The sequence below is a fragment of the Suncus etruscus genome, chromosome 11 (assembly GCF_024139225.1).
Source record: "Suncus etruscus isolate mSunEtr1 chromosome 11, mSunEtr1.pri.cur, whole genome shotgun sequence".
Classification (NCBI taxonomy): domain Eukaryota; kingdom Metazoa; phylum Chordata; class Mammalia; order Eulipotyphla; family Soricidae; genus Suncus; species Suncus etruscus.
The window spans coordinates 69528259-69555710 of record NC_064858.1 but is presented as its reverse complement, the minus strand read 5'-3'; the positions used below and the strand labels follow the sequence as shown (position 1 = coordinate 69555710).

The following is a 27452-nucleotide window of genomic DNA, read 5'->3' as shown; positions in this document are numbered from 1 at the left end:
GAACTCCCAAAAAACTGCATTTTGTAGCTACCCAGCGAGCAAGTGATTGAGTAAGAAATGGCTGACTTTACAAGCCCAGAAAGGGGAAGCCGCTGAACTCTGCTGGAACTCAGATGCCAGCACCCCTATCTGCCTGTCTTCTGTGATGTGCTCCATTTTCGGCCTGATTTCATCCTGTGTGTGGCTCATCAGTGGATGCCTCGTGTTCCCTGGAGCCTTCCTTGGAGGTGAGTTTACAAGCTCAGAAAGGGAAAGCCGCTGAACTCTGCTGGAACTCAGATTCTAGGACCCCTATCTGCCTGCCTTCTGTGCTGTGCTACATTTTTGGCCTGATTTCATCCTGTGTGTGGCTCATCTGTGGATGGCTTGCCTTCCCTGGAGCCTTCCCTGGAGGTGAGTTTACAAGCCCACAAAGGGTAGAGCCAGAGAAGCATGGCCGCTCTGCTTCGCTTCCCGGCCATGCACATCATTTAGCCAATGAATATAACCACAACACGTGGAAAAACCCACAATACAAGTGTGACAATGGGGAAACAACGCAGGCCAGCGCCAGATAGAGAATGACGATGTCAACTCTGATGACTGGAACATGACCAACCAACTAGTCAGTCTCTCAGATAAGGAGTTTAGAGTCGCAATATGGAAAATGTTCAAAGAACTCAAAGAAAGTATAGAAGAGAACACTAATAAGAATCAAGAGAATATGAAGATAGAAATCAGAAAACTCCAAACTGAAATTTAAGGTCAAATAACAGATCTGAAAAACTCAGTAGATGAATTAAAGAAAAACATGGTTGAGCTTCCCCACGGGTTAACAGCAGCTGAGGATAGAATTAGTACACTGGAAGATGAGATGAATAATAATTCCATACAGTAGAAGATATTGGAAAAAAGCCTTAAAGCAAATGATCAAACAATGGAAAAATTACTCAAAGAATGAAACAGATGAAAATAGAAGTCTATGATAAGCTCAACAGAAACAACTTAAGAATCATTGGAGTCCCAGAGACCCAGGAAGAACAACTCCAGGAAGAATCAATGGTCAAGAACATCATTATAGAGAAACTACCAGAGCTAAAGAATACAGGTGATCAAATCCTGCATGCTTGAAGAGTAACAACTAAAAGAGACCCCTGAAAAAAAAAACCCAAGACACATTCTAGCCACAATGACGAATCCCACAGATAGAGACAGAATTCTGAAAGCAGCAAGATCGAAAAGAGAAATTACATTCAAGGGAACATCCTTGAGATTTACTGCAGATCTGTCACCGGAAACACACAAGGCCAGAAGGCAGTGGTGGACATAGTGACAAAACTCAATGACATAAATGCTTCACCTAGAATACTGCACCCAGCAAAACTCACTTTCAGGTTTCAAGGAACAATACATGGTATCACAGAAAAAGAACAGCTCAGAAACTTTACACACTCAAAACTATTCTTTTTTTTTGGGTGGGGGGTCACACCCTGTGGTGCTCAGAAATTACTCCTGGCTATCTGCTCAGAAATAGCTCCTGGCAGGCACAGGGGACCATATGAAAAACCAGGATTTGAACCAACCACCTTTGGTCCTGAATTGGCTGCTTGCAAGGCAAACGTCACTGTGCTCTCTCCGGGCCCTCAAAACCATTCTTAAAAAAAAAAAAAAAAAACTGAACGGCCTACTTTAAGACAAGACTGACCAATAGACACACCAAACTTCAATATAAAGATGGAGGGGCCGGGAAGGTGGCGCTGGAGATAAGGTGTCTGCCTTGTAAGCGCTACCAAGGAACGGACCGCGGTTCGATCCCCCGGCGTCCCATATGGTCCCCCCAAGCCAGGGGCGATTTCTGAGCACATAGCCAGGAGTAACCCCTGAGCGTCAAACGGGTGTGGCCCAAAAACCAAAAAAAAAAAAAAAAAGATGGCACTAACTCCCAGGACAATTCTTTCTCTCAATGTCAATGGACTAAATGCACCAGTTAAGAGACACAGAGTGGCTAAATGGATCAAAAAAACTCAATCCAACCTTCTGCTGCCTACAAAAAATGCACCTTAATAGTCAGAACAAACATAGACTCAAAATAAAAGGCTGGAGAAAAATTATCCAAGCAAATAACACCTATAAAAAAGCTGGAGTGGCCACACTAATATCAGATGATGCAAACTTTATACTTAGGAAAGTTGTAAAGGACAAAGATGAACATTTTGTATTAATCAAGGGATACAGGAAGAACACAGGAAGATACAGGATGCTGGAAGAAATCACTCTCCTAAACATATATGCACCGAATGAGAGGGCAGCAAAATATTTAATAAAATTGTTGACAAATCTGAAAAATAATATCAATAACAACGCAATCATTGTGGGAGATCTCAACAAGGCATTGTCAACACTAGACAGGTCAACCAAACTGAAACCCAACAAGCATATACTACACCTGAAAAGAGAAATAGAGGAAAGAGGCCTAGTAGATATATACAGGACACTCCACACCCAGAAGCCTGGATACAGATTCTTCTCTAATGTACATGGGACATTCTCCAGGATAGACTACATGCTGGCATATAAAACATACATCCATAATATCAAGAGAATAGAAATTTTTCAGGCTACCTTCGCTGACCACAAGGCCCTGAAATTATATGTGAACTACAAAGGGACACAGAAGAAAAACTTCAATACCTGGAAGTTAAACAGCCTAATACTGAATAACCAGTGGGTCCGAGATGAAATTAAAGAGGAAATCAAAACCTTCCTAGAAACAATGACAATGGAGACACAAACTATCAGAACATATGGAACACAGCAAAAGTGGTACTGAGAGGAAAATTTATAGCTTTGCAAGAACACATCAGAAAAGAAGAAGGGCATACCTGAATAGCTTAATGATGCAGCTCATAGAATTAGAAAGTACTCAACAAAAGGACCCAAAAATAGGGAGACATAACAAAATAACAAAGCCGAGAGCAGAAATCAATGAAGTGGAAACCCGAAAACCATCCAAAAGATCAAGAAAGCAGAAGTTGATTCTTTGAAAAAATAAACAAGATTGATAGACCACTGGAAAAACTAACAAAGAGAGAGAGAGAGAGAAACTTGATAACTCGTATTAGGAATGAAAAACGAGAGATCACTACTGATATGGTAGAGATCCAAAGAGTAATCAGAAACTACTTTGAGAAACTCTATGCCGCTAAAAATGAAAACCTGGAAGAAATGGATAAATTTTTAGACTCATAATCTCCCTACAGTGAATGAAGAGGATGTAGCATATCTAAACACCCCCATCACTATTGATGAAGTTAAAATGGTAGTCAAATGTCTGCCCAAAAACAAAAGTCCAGGCGCAGATGGATTTACTAATGAATTCTTTCAAACCTTTCAAGAGGAACTTCTACCAATCCTGGCAAGACTCTTTCATGAAATCGAAAAAACAAGAACACTTCCAAATAGCTTTTATGAAGCCAATATCAGATACTTAAACCATACAGAGATGCTACCAAAAAAGAAAATTACAGACCAATATCACTGATGAATACAGATGCAAAGATCCTCAACAAAATCCTGGCAAATAGGATTCAATGCCTCATTAAGAAGATCATCCACTATGATCAAGTAGGTTTCATCCCAGGAATGCAAGGCTGGTTTAATATCCATAAATCTATCAACATAATACACAACATCAACAACAAGAAAAATAAAAATCACATGATCATATCAATAGACGCAAAGAAAGCATTTGATAAGGTCCAACACCCATTCTTGATCAAAACTCTCAGCAAGAAGGAACCTTTCTCAATATAGTTAAGGCCATCTACCACAAGCCAGAGACATATATTGTCCTCAATGGAGAAAAAATGAAAGCCTTCCCTCTAAATTCTGGCACAAGACAAGGCTGTCCTCTCTCACCACTCCTATTCAACATAGCACTGGAAGTACTTGCTATAACAATTAGGCAAGAAAGATATCAAGGGAATCCAGATAGGAAAGGAAGAAGTCAAGCTCTTGCTTTTGCCGATGACATGATACTCTACCTAGAAAATCCTAAAGTCTCTACAAAAAAGCTTCTAGATACAATAGACTCATATAGCAAGGTGGCAGTCTACAAAACTAACACAAAAATTGATGGCCATTCTATATACTAATAGCAATAAGGAAGAAATGGACATTAAGAAAACAACCCCATTCACAACAGTGCCACACAAACTCAAATATCTTGGAATCAACTTGACTAAAATTGTGAAGGACCTATACAAAGAAAATTATAAAACTCTGCTCCAAGAAATAAGAGAGGACACATGGAAATGGACGCACAGACCCTGCTCATGGGTTGGCAGGATTAAAGTCATTAAATGGCAATACTCCCCAAAGCATTGTATAGATTTAATGCGATCCCTCTAAAGGTATCCATGACATTCTTCAAAGAAGTGGATCAGGCACTTTTGAAAGTCATTTGAAACAATAAACACCTTAGAATAGCTAAAGCAATCATTGGGAAATAGAATATGGGAGGAATTACTTTCCCCAACTTTAAACTGTCCTATAAAGCATAGTTATCAAAACAGCATGGTATTGGAATAAAGACAGGCCCTCAGATCAGTGGAATAGGCTTGAATACTCAGAGAATGTTCCCCAGACATACAATCACCTAAATTTTATATAGGTGGAAGATATCCTAAATGGAGTAAAGAAAGCCTCTTCAACAAGTGGTGTTGGCACAACTGGCTAGCCACTTGCAAAAAATTGAACTTAGACTCCTAGCTAACATCATGTACGAAGGTTAATCCAAATGGATGAAAGACCTCGATATCAGACCCGAAACCATAAAATATATAGAACAATACATAGACAAAACACTCCAGGACATTGAGACGAAAGGTATTTTCAAAGAGGAAACTGCACTCTCCAAGCAAGTGAAAGCAGAGATTAACAGATGGAAATATATTAAACTGAGAAGCTTCTGCACCTCAAAAGAAATAGTGCCCAGGATACAAGAGCCCCCTACTGAGTGGGAGAAACTATTCACTCAATACCCATCAGACAAGGGGATAATCTCCAAAATATACAAGGCACTGACAGAAATTTACAAGAAAAAACACATCTAATCCCATTAAAAAATGGGGAGAAGAAATGGACAGACACTTTGACAAAGAAGAAATACAAATGGCCAAAAGACACATGAAAAATGCTCCACATCACTAATCATCAGGGAGATGCAAATCAAAACAACTATGAGGAACCACCTCACACCCCAGAGATTGGTACGCATCACAAAGAATGAGAACAAGCGGTGTTGGCGGGGTTGTGGAGAGAAAGGAACTCTTATCCACTGCTGGTGGGTATGCCGTCTAGTTCAACCTTTATGGAAAGCAATATGGAGATTCCTCCAAAAACTGCAAATCGAGCTCCATATGACCCAGCTATACTACTCCTAGGAATATACCCTAGGAACACAAAAATACAATACAAAAATCTCTTCCTTACACCAATATTCATTGCAGCACTATTTTCCATAGGAAGACTCTGGAAGCAGCCAAGATACCCTTCAACAGATGAATGGCTAAAGAAACTTTGGTACATATACACAATGGAATATTATGCAGCTGTCAGGAGAGGTGAAGTCATGAAATTTTCCTATACATGGATGTACATGGAATCTATTATGCTGAGGGACATAAAATAAATAAAAAAGAATAAAAATTTGATGTTATCAGTGATAATGGCAGACCTCTCTTGAGTAAAATTAATGACTATTAATTATAGGGAGTAAAATTAATGACAATTAATTTAAGGTTTCCATTTCTACATACATATACAGAAAAAAATAATGGAAGATACTTTTAATTTTTAAGGATCCCTCCCAGATGTGTTAAGGCCGTTTTTGGGTCCTTAGATGCTGGCAAATGAACAAGTACCTCATGCCAATGAAGCATATGCTCCGCCAGCTGAACCACATACCCAGCTCCATAGCACCTACTCTAAAAGTCATGTTATTTCTGTTATTTTCATCTTTCTTAAAGGTCTAATAGTTTTCAATTTCTTTCTTTTTTATCTTTATAAAGTTAATTGGTCATTACAGTGCTATAGTATTTCAGGAGTATAGTTGCACACAGCTCTGTATATATATGACTCACCATCAAAGTCATAATGGCCCCATCATCATGTCAAAACCCCTCACCTTTTATTATTACCCACCTTCATTTTACATATCATCAATGTAGCTTTTAGTTCAGTCCAGGGGCTTTTTTGCCAGTGTATTTAATTTCATTATTTCTATTTCAGATATTAGCAAAATCACCTGCTATTTTCACAGATAATGACTTTGTTTTTCACAATTACCTCACATTCCACTTATTTTATCTTTGAAATCAGTTTCTTCTCTAGAGCAGGGTGGTAGTTTATTTAAATTGTAAGTAACAATTTCTTTGTTCATCAAAAATTATATTTTATTTGGTTTGCTGAATAAATCAGAGAATTTATTTTATTTTTTCAAAATTTATTTATTTATTTAATTATTTATTTAAAGAAAATGTATCACATTGTTGACATAATTGTTCAAAATACATTTGTTTCGAGATGACAGAAAGCAAAGTTATTAAGAAATAGAAAGAGAACAGAGAATTTAAAAAAATGGAAGAAGCAGAGAGAATTCATTAGCAGTCATATTTATGAAATGTCATTAAAGTCATTAATGCAATAGCCAAAGGTTTAATATGCTTTCATTTTTTTCTCCATAAATGGGAAATACATTTTAAAAATGTGTGTGTGACAATTGTCATTTGCGTAGGCACAGCAAAATATGGAATAAATTGGAAATATACACCTTTGGTCTAAAAAAACAGGGAGATCTTACCCACAAAGCACTTTGGCCTAAGACCAACTCAAGGTTCTCAGGCATACTGGATTGTCCTGTACAACCCCTAACCATTCTTGGTGGTCAGCTCTTCAGTCTCATAGTTGATTCTGTCAGGTTTCTGTAGTTATGGTTCTGGTTTCTGTACATTTGCCTTGCATGCTGCTGATCTAGGATGGACCTTCGTTCAATCCCCTGGCGTCCCTTTAGCCAGGAGCAATTTCTGAGTGTATAGCCAGGAGTAACCCTTGAGGGTCCCAGGTGTGGCCCCCAAACTAAAAAACAAAAACACAAACAAGAACACAATAATTTCTTTTGAAGAAATAAGGAAGAAACAGTAATGAGCAACTCAGGTAAGAGGGGTTTATTGTAGAGTTATAGTTGAAAACTAAACTTAGATGGCATAATTGAGCATATTTAGATATTAACATATTAGTCTTTAATTATATATTACATATAGAAATCTATGTGCATAATTTAAAGTTAAATAATTTAAGGTCAAGAAGGAACTACATGAATATTTACTTGTTACTCTTTGACTTCCATCTTGTCTTAGTCTAGCTTAAGGAAGACTTCTGAGAAATAAAACAAAGCAATTTACTAACACAAATTGTCTCTCTAGGTTTCCCCACAGGATTTTTGTGAAAAGATGTGGATCAATTATACCTCCTTTTGGAACTATGAATGTGATGCACTTTCTGCCTACGTGGCTCTGTGTAACAAGTTTGACATCTGTATTCAGTGGAGAACACCTGATTATTGCTGTACGTACTAGTATACTCCATTTATAATTTTCAACAATTAAATTTCATTTTTGTCAGTTTACTTTTACAACAAACATATTCTTATTATAAATTTTATGTACAAGTACTTCATAAATTATATATATACTCTCTCACATCAGGTAATTCCTCTTTTCACTTTGCTCTACATTCTAAAAAATAGTTAGCCTTGGAATTGGTGATGGTACAAAATTTTGGAATACAAGTTTTGTAAGTAAGAACTTGGAGTTTGATCCCTTACACCATATGACCGCTCAATCAACACCACATATATCCCCAAACCAAGAAAATATGACTGATATATATGATATTGAAGCCAAATGAATTTTCAAGGAAGAAACTATCACTGACCAATCAAGTGGTAAAAAGTAAAGGCAAATGGAACTATTTTAAAATTAAAAGCTTTTGCACCCCAAATGATGGCTATGGCAGAAAGACCACCCATAGAATGTGAGAGATGATTTACCCAACATCCATCTGACAAGGGGTTAATATTCAGGATATATAAGGCAATAATAGAACTTAACAAGACCCATCAAAAAGTGGGGAGGAGCCTTTGTGGTAGCACAATGGGGATAGTGTTGTCTTGCATACACCCAACCTGAATTCAATACCTGGAATCATTCTCTGAGCCTTCTAGGAGTAATTTCTGAGTAACTCCTAAATGCCACCGGGTGTGGCCTCCAAACAAACAGAAAGGGGAAAATAAAGATGAATAGAAACATCTTTACAAATAAATACAAATGGGCAAAAAGCCATAAAAATGCTCACATCATTTATTATCAGAGAGATGAAAATCAGAACAATGATGAGATATTCTCTCACACCAGAGGTCCTGGCTCCCAATACAAAGAACAAGAACAACCAATGCTGGTATGGATGCAGAAAGGGACTCTCATTCATTGCTGTTGGGAATGTCAACTGGTTCAATCTTTTTGAAAATTATGTTTACATTCTTCAGTTTGAGCTGCCATTTGACCCTGTCATACAACTCCAGGGAATATATCTTTGGGACCCCAAAAAATTTTTAAAAAGGCATCTTTGCAGCATTATTCACAATAGTCAGAATCTGGAAACAACCCAACAGACAAGTACAGAAGAGAACTCATCTGAGAACAGATGAATGGATAAAGAAACAATGGTACATTTACATGGTACTTCAAATACTATGTAGCTGTTAGTAAAAATGAAGTCATGAAGTTGCTTTCACATGAACAGACTACAGAGTATCATGTTGAGTGAAGTGCGTTGAAGTGAGAGGGACAGACATATAATAATCATAATCATATGTATAATATTAAAATATAGATTTTCATTCCTGAATAGAAAATTAGTCTGCAAAATATTAGTAAAATATTAGTAAAAATATTAGTAAAGGGATATTTTAAATCCTCTATTGTATAGAATCTTTTGTATTTTCTAGTCAAGCTTTTTATTCATCACATTACGTGGAGAGTTAATAGACTTTTCTCTTTCCTTTTTCATCTTTCCAAACACTATACCTACTTCCTTAAAAACTAATTTTTCTGTTTATTTTATTAATATGTAGTTCACCATTTTCTAAATTCATATTTGTGTCTTTTTCCATTGTACAGAGTAGCAATCTCATTAAAATTGATTTGCTAATTTTAATGCAAATCAGATTTGAATTGTCATGATCATAATTATTTAATACATATTTTATTAACATTTTTAATACCAAATACTACCTGTACATCTGGAAGACCCAAAAATACCCAGTGATTGTATTGTTTCTAAATTAAGGTTTTATGATTAATAAAAATTATAATTAGAAGATTGAAACTTACAAGTCATTTGCAGAAAGATATTTAACATTTCTTGCTTTCACTAGACTTGGAACAATACTTGTCCTCATTGTCAAATTCTTACTTTTCTTTTTCACAGCTCTTAGTTGCCCAGAGGGGAAAGAATATCAACCCTGTGTGAGACCTTGTGAAGCAAGAACATGTCTGAACAAATGGTTCTATGGACATTCTTCATGCTTAGATCTGAGAGAAGACTGTGTGTGCAAAAATGGAACCATTCTCCATAGGCCAGATTCAACACAGTGTATTCTTGAGAAGGAATGTGGTAAGTAGCAAAGTATGAAATGACACCTTAGGAAGTGAGCTGAAAGATTTCCTACAGATCTTGAAAGAAAATAAAGCTGATCAGACTTGATTTGGTGTTATCAAGAAGTTGATTGTTCATAGTTACATTTTTACTATAATTTCAATAAGTTATCAAAATTAAAAGCTGGTTGATATATTTCAGCCACCACTATATCTATGATAAAAGGAAATGACCATGGAAATTTAGGAAGTAATAGTGTAGCTTGTAAACTGAATTCAAATTCTATTTATTCCAGGTATTACTGATTTGTCCTTACCTCTGAAAAATGAGGTTATTCATATTTAAAGTGAAATAATAGTGTTTACTCCATAGGTTAGTGTGGTGACATCTAAAATAATTAAAAGCATTTTACCTTTAATATAGTTCCTAGAGAAAATTAAGCATCCAAGAAAAAATAGATAGATAGCATCATATCCAGAAAAACATATATTATTTTACTGTCATTTTCAAACCATTATTTTCTGACATTTTTTTCATTGTGGTAATAAATAGGAATATAAGTAGATTAATTAAACAGTGGTTTACTACTTTATTAATCATCAACTCATCATTATGATAAAGAGAAAAGAAATTTAGTTGGTTATAAAAAGAAAAGGCAAGAAGGACAATTCATATATAGTTTGAGAAACTAGTTTGTATTTGCCATTAAATCAGATATTTGTGGAAGTCTTGAGAAAGTATAGAATGCTTATGTGATTGTTAGAGAATTATAAGCTGTGTGGGATGTTAGCAGATGGAAACAAATAAGATGAATTCATTGGAGTCTAGAGGTTTTGTTGGCACCTCATTACATTAATTTATGGTTTCTCTGAAGAAATCCTAGAGTAATATTATTTGTTATCATTATAATAAAAATTTTTTTTTTTTGTGGTTTTTGGGTCACACCCGGCAGTGCTCAGGGGTTATTCCTGGCTCCAGGCTCAGAAATTGCTCCTGGCAGGCACGGGGGACCATATGGGACGCCAGGATTCGAACCAATGACCTCCTATATAAAAGGCAAATGCCTTACCTCCATGCTATCTCTCCGGCCCCTATAATAAAATTTTAATTAAAATTATCCACCTAAATTTTGGATGTTGTATTAAATTATAATATTTTACTTTAAAATTTTTATTCAATAACATATTCTACCAGAGTATTCATCTGATGCTTTAAGTCTGCCTGCAATATTACTGTACCATACATTTACTAAAGTTTTCATTCTTTTCAGTCATATGATAGACAACTTACTAAGAGGTAGTATAGACCTTGATTCATAATATTTATTATATAAATTTTATGAAATTTTATTTTATAAATTTTAACACTAAGTTCAAATTTTTTTAATTACTTTTCTCAAGCTAAAGACATTTTGCAAAACTTTAAACATGATTAACAGTGATCTCATATACAAAGAGGACTTAAAAATATAGATAGTTGTATTTAGAAAAAGATTTTCTCTTTCACAGTTGTATTTAAGATACATAGTGTCAGAGAATTAGGGCTGTTCCCACCACCAGTGTTGACTTACCTCCACCATCGTTCCCAGCATGGGTTCCAAAACTCCACCCTTAGCACCCTGGACTGCTAGTGTAACAGATCCATTTTATAGATTTATAAAATTTATTTGTTATAGTTTGTGTCGCTTCATTCTATTGTCGTTGAATTTGGTTTGAAATTTTTTTTGTCTCCTTTTTCAACCACACCCTGCTATGTTCAAGGGCTACTCCTAGCTTTGCTCAGGACACCTTCCTGGCATGCTCAGGGGCCATATGGGAAGCTGGTGACAGAACTCAGGTCGAGCGCGAGCAAGGCAAGTGCTCTACCCGCTGTTCTATTGCTCCAGCCCCTGGTTTGTATTTTATTTTTTTATTTTTATTTTTTTTCTTGTTTGAATTTTAATTAAAAAATATGTGAGATAGTTAACTAACAACTAAAAAAGAACTCTGAAGAAAAGATCATTTGTGACATACTATGCCATTGGGCTAAGTCTCAGTCTGAATTAAAAATACCACTTCTTGATGTATTTATGTTCTGATTTTGAGTGAGATCATGTTGTCTATGTTTTAAAGCCTGCACAGACAGTGAAGAGCAGCCACGAATTGCTGGGGAGGTTTGGAATGGGGGCACTGATGAATGTGCACTGTACCAGTGTTGGGAAAATGGAAGCATAATTCCCATCGACATAGACTGTGATGATGAACCTTCTCCAATCTGTGAACGAGAAGCTGAAGTGGTCCTGGGCATCACTGATAAGTGGACCTGCTGTCCAAAAGAAGTTTGTGGTACGTGATGTGACAAGTGACATTAATCACCTGCTAATTGTACAACTATATTATTATATTTGGTCAAAAAGCAGGGCATGCATTATCCCTGGTATAAAAAATATAAGTGTGGATATCACAACAAAAATATTGCTGGCAACATAACCCTTTCTTTAAGCACGCCTGGTTCATTAATGTCCTTTTTTTTGCTCATTATGGTTTACTGTGTTTATGCAGAATATTGTAAGTAATAATAATATGTGACAAGAAGAAAGATCTAAAATTGCGACTTCTATCATTGAAGAGGAAAGACAATAATGAATACATTTTAAAGCTACTTCAGATTCTGTAAACAGAATGTACTTAACTACAGAGGGAAAATATGCATTCTAGGATGATTCTCCTGTATGAGTTAAAAACACAAAATGTTAATCATGTGCACTGATATTTTTGTTTTAGTTTTTTTTTTTTGGGGGGGGGGTCACTCCCGGCGGTGCTCAGGGGTTATTCCTGGCTCTACTTTCAGAAATTGCTCCTGGCAGGCTCAGGGGACCACATGGGATGCCGGGATTCGAACCACCGTCCTGATATTTTAAAAAGTTTGTTTCATGGGCCGGAGCAATGATGCAAGTGGTAAAGCATTTGCCTTGCCCGTGGCTAGCCTAGGACGAACCACGGTTTGATCCCCCGGCATCCTCTATGGTCCCCCAATCTAGGAGTGATATCTGAGCGCAGAGCCTGAGCGTCATTGGGTGTGCCTCCCCAAAAAGTAAAAAAGTTTCTGTTTCACATTTTCAGGATGTGACATGACCTTGTGTGAAACAACCATTCCTACATGTACAGAAAGTGAAAAACTGATTGTTGGCCAAAGTCCTCTATCTTGCTGTCCACAGTACCGATGTGGTAAGTCATTAATGGGTAAAAAAAACCCCAAGATTAATATGTATTCATTTTTCATAATATTGTATTAGATGCTCATTATTTATTTACACAAGAAAAATTGTATAGCTTATTTGTTTTGCCTTGAGAAAGATCTTACAATTCTAATTTCTATATTGTGCATATACACACAAACCTTAAGCTATTATTTCATATATGCCATGTAACATAAGTTACAATATATCATTTTCTTTAAAATATATAGATTTCAGGTTTTATTTATGTCTCTATTTTTATACTTATGAGTTATCACAAATTTAAAGTGAAATAAAGTATACTATTTGGCTTATTGCATAATCTAACTCTACTCAATTTTTCAATATTTTTATATTTCTGCAGAATGTGATATATACAAGTGCCCCAATATTTCAGTACCAGAATGTAGAAAAGATCAATTTATGATTCAAGTTCAACGGGGAGCACCTTGCTGTTATTATCCTTTTTGTGGTGAGTAAAATTTTCTAGATAAAAATATCTCTTATTTGGTGTGAATTTAATGATATTTGAGGCAACCAATACTCTCATTATTCTTTGGGATTCAGATGGGTAAGATTATAGAAAAACAAGATCACACTTGAAATGACTCCGCTAATTTCAATTATTACTACTCTTTTTTATAGTACAGGAATCAGTCAAGACATGATCAAGACATATAATCAAATTATATTCTCTTTTGATAAGGCCAATAGCTAGCTTATTTGGAGGAAAATTTATTCCTGACTCCCTTTGACATATTAAGGAAATACTTGATACTGAATAATGAACTCTGGTAATACATAATGGGACCTCTTTAAAATTATTCAAAAATTATTTTTTTCTTCTTGGACACTTCTGATAAACTTAAGTAATGGCAGAATTGCAGTAAGAATTTCAAAAAATGATAATACATATTTTGTCAGAAAAACTGAACTATGAAAATAATGATTTTGGGGGGGGGGTTGGGTCACACCCTGGCAGCGCTCAGGGATTACTCCTGGCTTTATGCTCAGAAATAGCCCCTGGCAGGCACAGGGGACCATATGGGATACCAGGATTTGAACCACTGTCCTTCTGCATGAAAGATAAATGCCTTACCTCCATGCTATCTCTCTGGCCCTGAATTTTATATTTTTATTTCTAGTAAATTAAAGATGGGTTATTAATATCAAAACTTTTCACTTTTGAAAAACAAATCACAGCTCATTGAGTTCAAGTTCTTTAATTTCAGCAAAAGCTGATTGAATTTGACTAGCTTAAGCAACCCAATTATTGGAAGGAATTTGGGGGAATGAAAATTTTGGAAAGGAGATAGATCAGCTCTTTAGCAAAGTAATACTGTATCAGCACATGGATATCCCAGCTTAGGGCCTCTACTGATGATTCAGATGCCATAGATCAATTCATATCGGTCTAGTATGTGTATTTTTTTTAATTCTGTCATTTTTACACAGTGGAGTTATGAGAATGAGGTGCCATCATTAAGAGTCATTTCAAGATAGCATGAATGGGGCATTCATACTGTTGTCCAAGTTGGGAAAAGGGGAATAAAAGTCACAGATATGCACTACAATATATGTTTATGAACTAGAGAAATCATTAGTATAGAATTAAGAGGAAATTTAATTATTTTTGCTGTATGAAAAGCATCACAGAATATACTTGGAAACATTATTGCCTGTTACCAAATAAGATCTTGTAAGATCTTGTTAATTGTATTTTTCTTGTTTTCTTTTTGTTAAACACAAAATATTTTGTTTTAATTGTAAATGTTCAGAGTACTCTGAACAAACACTTTTTTTGATCAGTTGTAATTTCTGTCTTTTTATTTTTCTTTTAGTGTGTGAACTTTGCACTGACCCTATTCCACTATGTACAGATGGAGAATTTCTTACTGTGGATCTTAATACCACACAGTTCTGCTGTCCTCAGTATTATTGTAGTAAGTATGTTTTAACAAATTTAAAATATGTAGACATCTCTGATGTTTAAGAAGCCCGGTCATTCCAAATTGTATTATCATACCAGAATTTAGTTGAATTCAATCAAGCACATGAAATATATTTAATGTAATATTTATGTTAATCTAAGATCAATTATTGGAGAACATCATTAACCTTCTCCAATTAGATTGGCCATAACCCTTTTCATCATCCTAGAATCTCCTAGAATCTCTCCATAGATAAAGTGATCCCATACCTTTTGCCCTTTCCCCCTTTTCTTCCTGCATCCTTGTAATTTCTGAGGGTATTCATTTAGAATGTCCTTATATTATTACGATTATTATCCCTACTTATGAGTCTTTTACAGTGTCCTAACAACACATTGTCTTTGGATGGTGGGATAGCACAGAGGAGAAATATGTAATGACAGTGATAGATAGTGGGGGCCAGAGAAATAGTACAATAGGGAGGGTAATTGTCTTGCACAATTCAAACAAAACTTGGACTCAGTCCCTGAGCACAGAACCAGGAGTAAACTCTGACTACTGCCAGGTGTGCATACCTCCTAAATATACATATATAGTAAGCATTTCTAATTCAGAAAGGTAATCTTTACTCTTAATATTTTTCTATTTAGTTTGTGAACCCAATCTCTGTCCGAAGCCACAATTCAGCTGTGCTAAAGACATGAAACTTGTTAAAGAAAATGTAACTGGTCAATGTTGTCCAACATGGCACTGCGGTAACTAAATTTCACACTTCAAAGTTTGATTATCCTATATGAAAAAATATTCTAATCAATGTCAATATGTTGCTTTATTAACTTTTAGAATGTAGCTGTGAAAACCTCATTATGCCAGTTTGTGAAGTGGTAAGAACACCTATTTTTATTGACTTGTCATATTATTTTAATCATCCTATTCCTTTTTATTTCATTTAAATATTTTTCTGTTAATGGAAATATTTTTAATAAAGGATACAGATGTAGATTAACATAATACTCTCTTATATTAGGGAGATCTCAGCCTTCATATTCTAGGGGTACAAAAAAGCAACTTATTAATTTTATGGGTAGATAATTTTACTGGTCTCTATCTAGTCAAGTTCACTGGTCATAAGATGAAACAAAACAGGGGCTGGAGTGATGGCGCAGAGGTAGGGTGTTTGCCTTGCATGCAGCTGGGCTAGGACAGACTGTGGTTCGATTCCCCAGCATCCCATATGGTCCCCCAACTCAGAAGAGATTTCTGAACACATAGCCAGGAATAACCACATAGCATCACCGGTTGTGGCCTAAAAAACAACAGCAACAAAAAAATGAAGCAAGGCAGTTAATAAAATATTTCAATATAAAATTATTTACGATAATTCATTTGTTATCAAGGCACAAAGGATGATGCACGTATAAAGGAAGAGGGGAAGAAATATGCAACTTTAAATGCCTTCTCTAGAGTTACATATAAATAAGCAAAACTATAACTATTTAAGATTTAATTTTTAGGGCTGGAGAGGTGGTGCAGCTGTAGGGAGTTTGCCTTGCATGTGGCTGACCTAGGAAGGACCTCGATTCTATCCCCCTGTGTCTCATTGATTCCCCAAGCCAGGAGCGATTTCTGAATACATAGCCAGCAGTAACCCCTGAGCTTCACCGGGTGTGATCCAAAGACAAAAACAAAAGTATTAATTTTTAGAAAGAATAATTATGACTCTGGTGTTACTTATTCAACCACTAGAGACATGCAGTATGGGTACTTTATGAGTCTTTCTTATCTTTAAGTATTTGCCCTTATATGCCATATATATATATATATATGAGAAAGATATATTTCTAGATCTCTGTCAAAATGATGCATTTTCTTTCACAAAGCCATTTTTTCCCTTTCCCTTTCAAATGATGTATATCCTTTAAGAGCTTACATAGACTATAAAATAAACGTTGAAGCTCTTCTTTTAAAAAAGCAACAGAGAATTCTTATGCTATATGGTTAAATAACTTAAAAAAACCTTACTTATTTGAGTATACCCTGATATACCAGTATGTATTTTAGATATTATATACACACATTCAGAGACAAACATCCTTTATAGTATATATTAAATGTTTAATTTCTTTTTTAAAATGCTTAATTTCTTATTTTCTTGAATGTTCACAAAGTAGGCATTTCAGCTCATTATGTAAATTAAAAATTAGTCTAGAGAGAGGAAATATTCCTGCAACAAGCCAAACCCAGACCTTTCATTTGTCATGTTTTCAGGATTCAGATTCAAAGTTCTATGCTCCGGTATATTGGTACAGTGATACATCACACCATCTTACAATGTAGATAATATTACATTTGGTCCAGGTTGTGGAGGAATTTAGAAATTTAACCTCCCTCTGTCCTGGTCCCACTGCTTTGGAAAAATAAGGCAGTTGCTCAAAAGGTTCAATAGAGAGTTAGCACATAACCCAATATTCTACTCCTAGTTATAGATGCATGCAAAAATACCTACATCCATAGAAGAGGCTGTGAATGTTCACAGCAGTATAAATTACTATAGTGAAGAAAAAGGACATAATTCACTGCGATTTTGCTACTGATTTTTAAAAAACAAGAATAAAGAATACCACTATATAATATCATGCTATGTATTGCTAGATAGTTCCAGCAATTTTTTTTGTAGGTGTAGCCAGCTACTTGTAAGAGCTAATGTGTAGTAAAACTGTGGTCAACACAGTAAAGAAAATAAACATAAAAGAATACAGGTTTCAGACACAATCATGGATATTGTAGCTTTATTTTTAAAAAGTGCATACATGATTTGAAAGAATTAGAGGGAATTTAATGACTCTAACCTCAGTACAGCAATACAATAAATTAATTTGTACAAAATTTTAAAACTACTTAACTTTTTTAGTTTCTTGAGTTGCATGTAATATTTTTAAAAATTTTTTTATTGTTTACATAACTTAATATAGTTTCATGAATAAAACATTCTGCACTATACCTTCTACCAGAGACCTCTACTTTGTACCTATATACCCTGCATATGAGAGAGACAATTCTGTATTTATTTCCTTTCCTTTTGATGAACTTAACTCATCATGATTTTTTCCAGATACATCCACAAAGCAGCAAATTGCATGATTTTGTCTTTCCCTCTTTTTCTTTTTTCTTTTTTGGTTTTGGGCCACACCCAGTGACACTCAGGGGTTACTCCTGGTTATGCTCTCAGAAATCAGTCCTGGATTGGGGGACCATATGGGACACTAGGGGATGGAACCACAGTCCGTCCTAGGCTAGTGCTGGCAAGACAGACATCTTACCGTTTGCACCACCTCATCGGCCCCAATTCAGTCTTTCCCTCTTAACATTATTTCCAATCTATTTGAGATTGTCTAATGATTAAAAGTCATAAACCATAAAATGAGTTAAGGTTTATAAAACTACTTCAGACTTTTAAAGCAATGTTAGAATTTTGTTAATGCTGATAAAGTGTACTTTACATATTGTTAGGATTGAGTTAAATCATTACGGTGCTAAGATTTATATTAGTTGTATAGGTGAGATGGTAAGAAAATAAAATGTGCTCAGCAAAGACTAATGTTGCAAATACAGAGCTTAGAACTTTCAGCTTAGTTCTGTACTTGAAAGGAATCTAGATTGTTTCTGAGAGACAAAATTAAAGCATTTGTTCATGGCAACAACTGACAGGCCCACTCAAAGTTCTTCATGTCGATAGACTCATTCCTTGTTTCCCAACAAGTTTCTGAGGTAGGAAATGTCACTACTTCCAACTTAAAAAAGAGGGAAGTTAGATGACTACTTAGATAATCTCCCCCATGTATACTGTGAGTGACTGACAGAATCAGCATCAGTACAGGTTAGTCTTGCTTCTGAGTCTGTGTTGTTTATTAATCAAGGCCACCTGTTCCCACTACTGCTTCCCATGATGTAGCAATCTACCTTGAATGTAGTTATAATAAAGAACCCTGGGCCACCATAATGGAGCAGGTCAAGACTATATCATCATAGGAATTTTCCAGAATAATCTGGAAATTTCTTATCTCTTAATTGTTTGCTGGCAACATGAATCCAAACAAGATAGTCTTAAAATATGGACAGAACGTAATTTTTGTTTAGTGGGGGTTTGAGGAGATGCTTATGAGATGTGCTCATGGGCCAGGATACCACTTCTAGTAAACTCTACTCACTGGTGCCAATAATGACAGTTAATTGCTCTTGCCAGGTGTGCAGGACCACCTACCTCGGCTATCTGGTGGTGTTCAGGTACCTGGCTACCTGAACCACACAATACTAGAAGGAAAACTAGGGGCCTAACACAGGTCCATTCTTGAGTTATCTCCCAATTCTATAAAGTCCAAGTTATCCCCCTTCATTATTAAATAGATAGTGAAATTAAAATGTAGGGAGATTGAATGATCCATTATAACATTGCTGCATATTATTATTTGGAAGAGAGGGGGTTTATGCAATACCTGGTAGTGCTCAGTGCTTACTGCTGGCTCTGTGCTCAGAGTTAAATCTTGTGTCACTCAGGGAACCATATATTGTACTGAGTTGCCTTCATGCAAAACAATAACCTTATGTTTTATATTATATCTTTGACTCTGTCATTGTTTATTATTAATCCTTTCCAATGGATTATCATTGACTGCTGGTTTAATATAATTCTGTTCATTACACAGTTTTGTTAATATATGCTATGTCTGTAGTGAAGAAATTACTAGATATATATGTATTTTTATAATCCTCATGTAATAAGTCATATGATAAGTTATGAAATAATAATAATATCTTTCCAAATAGGGTGAATTTACTGCAATAGATCATGACTTTCAAACTGACTGTGGATGTGTACAGTATCTTTGTGGTAAATATATTTTTGTAACCTTAATATCCAATTAATACTATTGGTATCTGTTGCTTATCATATAAGTTGACATTAATTCACTCCTAGATTAAACATTTTAACCTATTTGCCAGTTTTAGGTATAAAAATATGCATTGGTTTTTGAGTTTATTCTAATGTTCTGAAAAATTTTATAATAGAACAAATATTCTTTATATATTTCACTAAATTTAACTACATCTGATTTTATGATTTTCTTTTTAAGATAGATATTTAATTAAAAAGGCATCTAAAATACAGCTCTTTTACTCACTATTATTATAAATGTTAACATTGAAGATAATGATATTGATTTTTCTAATTTTTATATTAGGTATTGTTAGGTTGATAAACAACATTTGCTTGTCAAAAGTTGTATGTAAAAGAGTAAATATATTACATTTATCATTACACAGACTTAAGTTATTAGTAATATGTGAAGGTAAATATCTGTATTGGTTTTGATAATGTGGCATACAATGAAAACAAAATAAAAAATTTAAATGATTGATTAATAAAAATATTTTGATATGACTTTCATGTTGACTATTATTCTTTTCTTAGAAAAGGATGATGTGTGTGTATTTCAAGAAGTATCAGTACTGAATCTTGGGAAATCTATGACAAAATATTTGGAAGGAAATTTTTGTCATATAGTAGAGTGTCTGGAGGAAAAAGAAAACAACACAGGATTTCATGCTCTGAATTTTACAATGGTAAACTGTTCAAAAGATTGTGACATTGTAAGTGCTTCTTTCATGCTATCTGGTGAAAGTTAGCTAGTGACTCCTCTATAAATGAAAAATAGATGTTCAACTAACATTTCCATTACTTGTTAATGTGTAATATAATGATACAATGCAGACTTTTACTTCCTTGTAGTAACTTTGGGTTCCAAAAGTAATATCTACACTTTTCTTTCTGAAGTGGTTAACTAGCATGCTGTCTTGGCAATAACTGTAGATGAACATCCTCATTTCTAATATAATTATATAAAGTCTATAAGCATTGGAAGTGCCTAAAATTTACTTTACAAATGATTACAGATGTTCTGAGAAGTTATATGCTGAAACACTTCCAGAACTAATTCATAAAATATTGGGAATGCTATGTGACTAATTTGACATGTTCTTATATATAGCATCAGGTTTATATTCCGTTCCCTAGTGATTATGATTGTTGTGGAACCTGCAAAAATGTATCCTGCAAATTTCAAATGGAAAATGGAACAACAATTATTCATGAGGTAACAATTGCTTTTTGAAGAATAGCTTTGTGTTATTTTCTGAAGACATTGTGTGTGTATGTGTGTGTGTGTGTGTTTATGTGTGTGTATTTGTTTTAGTTTTTGGGCCACACCTGGTGACACTCAGGGATTACTCCTGGCTATGCGCTCAGAAATCACTCCTGGCTTGGGGGACAAGCTGGCTTGGGACAATGGGATATTGAAACAAGGGCCATCCTAGGTTAGTGCATGCAAGGCAGATGCCCTACTGCTTGTGCCACTGCTTCAGCCCCTCTGAACACATTCTTTTTATTTTTTTCTGATGACAAAATTATTTTATATCTTTATTTAAATACCTTGATTACAAATATAATTGTAGTTGAGTTTCAGTCATGTAAAGAACATTCCCCTTCACCAGTGCAACATTCCCATCACCAATGTCCTGAATCTCCCTCCTCCCCATCTGATCCCTGCCTGTGCTCTAGATAGGCTTTCTACTTCCCTCATTCATTCACCTTGTTATGATAGTTCTCAATGCAGTTATTTCTCTAACTGCCCTCATCACTCTGTGGTGAGCTTCATGTCATGAGCTGGACCTTTCATCCCTTCTCTCTTTTGTCTCTGAGAATTATTGCAAAAATGTCTCATTTTTCTTAAAACCCATATATGAGTGAGACTATTCTGTGTCTATCTCTCTTTCCGTCTGACTTATTTCACTCAGCATAATAGATTCCATGTACATCCATGTATAGAAAAAAATTTCATGACTTCATATCTACTGATAGTTTCAAAATATTCTATTGTATATATGTACCACAGTTTCTTTAGCCATTCATCTGTTAAAGGGCATCTTGGTTGTTTCCAGAGTCTGGCTACTGTAAATAGTGCTGCAGTCAATAGAGGTGTAAGGAAGGGATTTTTGTACTGTATTTTTGTGTTCCTAGGGCTACATTCCTAGGAGTGGTATAGCTGGATCGTTTGGGAGCTCAGTTTCCAGTTTTTGGAGGAATCTTCATAGCACTTTCCATTAAGGTTGCACTAGGCAACATTCCCACCAGCAGTGGATAAGAGTTCCTTTCTCTCCACATCCCCGCCAGCACTGCTTGTTCTCATTCTTTGTGATGTGTGCCAATCTCTGTGGTATGAGATGGTACCTCATAGTTGTTTTGATTTGCATCTCCCTGATGAAGTCAAATGTGAAATTTAGAAACTATCACACATATATACAATTCTCCACATAATTAACACACTAATGTACAGTGCATTTACAACACACATGAGATTATTATAGTTGTTACATTTTAAAGCATTGGATAATTCTTCTTGCCAAAGAATGTATTCAACTCTTTTCTCAAAAACTTTTTGTCTAGATGTGAGGAAGTGATTTTGAGAAATGGTATCTTCCAGTCATTACAAAAGTCCAGTTATTTTTTAAATGTACTTGAAGCACTTAAATAAAATTCTGAATTTCAAGTGGTTAGCAATTTATTATTTTAAGAATTAAAGATGTCAGTATAAATAAATATTTAGATTATCAGACTATTAAATAAATATCCCCAAAGTCATGTCTTAAGGCATATCTTTAAAATCTATCATTATCTATAATATCTCCTTATAAGTTTGACAATTGACATAGAATAGAATGTGTCTGTTATTTTAGGTGCCATCATATTCAAAAAGGTTATAATATTTGTTACATTTGAAGTTAATTACAATTTACTGTTTTTATTAATAGTTTAATTATATAGAAGTGTTTTGTTTCATCATATTGAATTACACATCTACCCAATTAATAAACTATATTTTATTGAGAATCTTGTGAATTATAATTCCTTCACAGTTGTATTTCAGGCATATATTGACAATGAATTAGGGCCATTCTCACCACCAGTGTTGACTTCCTTCACCAAAGTTCTCAGCATGCATCCCATACTTCTGCCCTTATTGCCCTGGACTACCTGTGTAACAGGTCCATTTTATGTTTAAATTGTTAAATAGTTTGGGTCTCTTGATTTTATTATTCTATTCTATTGTTGTTGACTTTAGCTTGGGTATTTAGTTCTGACCTTTATTTCCCACCTAATGCACCTGAAACCACTTGGCCCCTCTGTACATTTCATTAAGATGAACAATATCTTCTTGTACCATAGTCTATTGTTTTGTAATTGTGTGTTTATGAATAAAATAGTGTTTTTGTTGTACATCTAGTTAATCCTATCAGTGTATCAGATATATTTTAAAGAGGGAGTCTTAAAAGTGAATCAAAATAATTGATATATAGGTATCAATGAAAGAAAAGCAAATTAGATACTAGATAAAGTTTCAGTAACTTGAGAATTTTGAGTCAAATGTCAGTATAAATTCCGTGTCAATAATTTAGAAACTAATAGTATATATAATTAATATATTTTTTGGGGGTCACACCTGGCAGCACTCAGGGTTACTCCTGGCTCTATGCTCAGAAATCGCCCCTGGCAAGCACGGGATTCGAACCACCATCCTTCAGCGTGAAAGACAAACACCTTACCTCCATGCTATCTCTCTGTCCCCTAATATTTATAATGACAACTATTGCATTAATTTTCAAAATATTTTTAAAGAATAAAACATGTAGCACAATATAGGTGAATACACATCAAAATTGTGAAGTCAATTTTGTTTTTGGACTTTGGGCCAGACCCTGCAGTAATAAAGGTTTACTACTGGCTCTATGCTCAGGATCACTCACTGCACCATATGGTATTCTGGGTATCAAACTGAACTTGGTTACATGTAAAGCAAATGCCATACCCTGTACTATAAACCCAAGTTTTATAAATAAATATTAATTGTTTAGAAATTTAATTATTTTTGAGCCATACCCTGTGATGTTCAGAGGTTACTCCTGGCTCTGCACTCAGGAATTACTTATGGTGCTCAGGGAAACATCTGGAATACCAGGGATCTTATCCAGATCAGCCATGTGCTTTACTGACTATCACTTCAGCCCAGGAAATTTAATTTGTAAGTTTGAATTTTAGATAAATTAGCTATTCATTTTTTCCTATATTGACTATTATGTTTTCTTTTATTCTTGAGTCTATAAATCTTTACTAATAGAATTTTATAGATGACCTGAAGCTATTCATACAATTAAAGAAAAGCTATCAAGTTCTTTATAGGTTCATGGAGTCAGAGAAACAGTAAAGCAAGTAAGATGCTTACCTTGTATATGGCTAACCTGGATCCCTGGCATTCCATATTGTCTACTGTGTACCACCAGGGGTGCAGAGACAGGACTATGAAGTGCAAAGCCAGAAGTATATTTATCCTGAGCATCTCTAGGTGTGGCCCCAAAGCAAAAACAAATTCTTTACTGGTTCACACTAAATATTCAGATATATGAATATTTAAAAATATGTGGCAGAAAATAAAAGTAAAATTCAACAATTAAAGCCCAATAATTATGATATTGTGGTTGTTTTACTTTTTAGAGGAATTAAGTGAAATATTTAAAATGCTGTTAATATGATAGAAATTCATTTTTTACAGTATCTCAGAGACAAGAGAGATGAGGGCTGGTAGGTGCAGCTCATGACATGAAGCTCATCACATAGAGTGATGAGTGCAGTTGGAGAGATGACTACACTGAAAACTATCATGACAATGTGAATGAATGAGGGAAGTAGAAAGCCTGTCTCGAGTACAGGTGTGTGGGTGGGGGTGGGGAGGAGGGAAATCTGGGAAATTGGTGGTGGGAATGTTGCACTGGTGAAGGGGGGTGTTCTTTACATGACTGTAATCATACAACTATAATCATGTTTGTAATCACGGTGTTTAAATAAAGATAATTATAAAAAATACAAGGTAAATAAAATTTGAAACAAATTTAGGCAGCATATTTCAAAAGTTAAAAATATAATTTTGGTGATGAATGGGAGGAAGGATAAATATAATTTGTGAAAGGAAGTATATTAAGTACCTGTGGTTCTATCATAAGTGAATAAGCATTAGAAAAATACATTGGGGCCAGAGAGATAGCATAAAGGTAAGGTGTTTGCGAATCGCATATGGTCCCCAGAGCCTGCCAGGAGCGATTTCTGAGCATAGAGCCAGGAGTAACCCCTAAGCGCTGCCAGGTGTGACCCCAAAACAAAACAAAACAAAAAAACCATTAATTTTTGGCCAAATTAGTTAAATTATTTTGGTAGTGGAAATAAGTGCTTATTTGCTTTTTCCTTTTTTATTCCTTTATTTCATGCTATATATGTGGTAATATATAGTATCATATATGTTACATTATATTACCATCTTAGATAAAAGGACATTTCTAGATGGACAGATTTTGTTATAAGAATCTGTGACAAAATCTTGATTTTTTTGATACAGAGAAATAGAAAAGTCTATGTAAGAAATATAGCACATTGCAGCTAAAATGTATTTTTTTCTCTTATTTTTAGGAAGGAAGTACTTGGCACTATAATTGCACCACATATGAATGTGTTAAGACTGATGAGGGAACAATGATTCTAAACTACAGTATGGTCTGCCCCCCTTTTAATGAGACTGAATGCAAAATGGTTTGTATTTTATTAAATCTAAATTTTTCACATTAAATGTAATTAGATAATATACATTACTTATTTTCTTTTTTTATTTACCTATTTTCCGGTGTATAAGACGTCTTTTGAAACGAAAAAAGTCAACCGAAAATCCGGGGTCGTCTTATACACCGAATATATCCCGAAAAACATTTCCATATGCCACTAAACAAAAATAGTCCGGATATTGCCACAAAACGAATTTTCCCACTCGATCCTGCTAATCACTGCAAGGCTGCTCGGACAGCATCTCTAACTCAGCCAATCCAAGCAGGCTTTTTATGCATGCAAATTAGACAATGTTCTGGACCTGAATCTACACTGTCAAAAGCCTGCTCAGATTGGCCAGAGTCAGAGAGGAAGTCTATTATAGTATGACCTTTGAACCTTTGCTTGTTGTGATTGGCTCACTGTGGTATATACAGTTGCAGCACAGGAACGTTCTGTCTTATACAGAGAATATAGACCTAAACCTATGTTTTAACTAAAATTAGGGGGTCGTCTTATACACCAAATACGGTATCTTTTGTTGTTGTTGATGTTGTTGTTGTTGTTTTGGGGCCACACTTGCTGATGCTCAGTGGTTACTCCTGGCTATGAGCTCAGAAATCGCTCCTGGCTTGGGGGACTATATGAAATGCCATTGAACTGCGGTCCATCTTAGGTCAGCCAAGGGCAAGGCAAATGCCCTACTGCTAAGGTACCTCTCTGGCCCTATGTTACTTTATTTTCTAAGATCATTTATTGTACCACAATAATTTTGTTGCGTGTTTTAATTTTATGTACACATGAAAAATCAATATTTCCTCAGCTTGTTATTCTGAACATTGTATGGTAATTCAAATAATTTTGACTTTCCATGGGCAGAAATTGCAATCTCTGGACTTCGTTCTCTGGATGGACTTTATTAGTATGTGAATTAAAATGTTACTAAAAGGTCATTTGGTCAGTTAACTCAATCTATATTTTTATATGCATTAATAAAGGACTCAGTTACAATTTGGCTACTTTTTACTTTCATATATATATATATATATATATAAATAATTTCTTTTTTAAGAAGTACTGACTTAGGTGAAATTTGATCTTCCTATACTGTAGGCCCTGGAGAACTCAGCACTCATTACAGTAGTACTGAGTATTCATTATTTTTCTCTTAATTCTGTATCTCTGAGCATAAAGTCAATTGTAACAGTAGCTCTTAAATATTTATGATATGGTACATTTTATGCTGCATACAAATACAAGGTAATGGGTCTACTAATCACTTACATCTTGAGCTCCAAAGTCATACAATAATTTAAAAAATGATTAAATCTCTAAATTATTTGGAAATAATAATCCTTTATAAAAATGATTTGTGGTTTGTTTTGCAAAGCTCTGTTTACTTCAAGGTAAAATATTATGCAATCTCACAGATTTTTATTGTTATGATGACTAGACAGATCTAAAGGATACTAATGTCAGAGTTTCAACTCTAGATTATTAGTCATCATCTTATTACATGGACTTATTTTATAGAATAAAATTATTCTTTTAGAAATAATTTTACATGGTACATACCTTGTGGTTATCAGGGGCCTCAGGGCTATACCCAGAAGTGCTGGGTAAACGGGTGCCAGGAGTGGAATTTGGGGTGTCTAATATCTGAAACTCTCTACTTGGTTTTCTTTGGGGGGGGGCGGGGTCACACCTGGTGGGCCTCAGGGCTTACTCCTGGCTCTGCATTCAGAAATCCCTGCTGGCAGGTAACGGGGACCTACCATTTAGAATGCCAGGATTCAAGCCACCATCCGTCCTGGAACGGTTGCGTGCAAGGCAAACACCCTGCCACTGTGCTATCTCTCTGGCCTCTCTACTTGGCTTTCTTTGATATTATCTTTACTTGGGTTCCTTC

General features: G+C 35.0%; 1 protein-coding gene across 1 annotated transcript in view; it reads left to right on the top strand.

Moving 5' to 3' along the window:
• Window positions 1-27452, top strand: part of OTOGL (otogelin like) — a 156867-nt gene that overhangs the window by 124725 nt on the left and 4690 nt on the right. Inside the window, exons 44-55 of the mRNA XM_049782954.1 lie at window positions 7464-7605; window positions 9529-9714; window positions 11808-12020; window positions 12798-12902; window positions 13278-13385; window positions 14755-14856; window positions 15495-15599; window positions 15688-15728; window positions 19669-19732; window positions 20315-20493; window positions 20892-20996; window positions 25415-25534. Of these exons, the coding sequence (XP_049638911.1) occupies window positions 7464-7605; window positions 9529-9714; window positions 11808-12020; window positions 12798-12902; window positions 13278-13385; window positions 14755-14856; window positions 15495-15599; window positions 15688-15728; window positions 19669-19732; window positions 20315-20493; window positions 20892-20996; window positions 25415-25534 (1470 nt within the window). The remainder of the gene's footprint in view (window positions 1-7463; window positions 7606-9528; window positions 9715-11807; window positions 12021-12797; window positions 12903-13277; window positions 13386-14754; window positions 14857-15494; window positions 15600-15687; window positions 15729-19668; window positions 19733-20314; window positions 20494-20891; window positions 20997-25414; window positions 25535-27452) is intronic.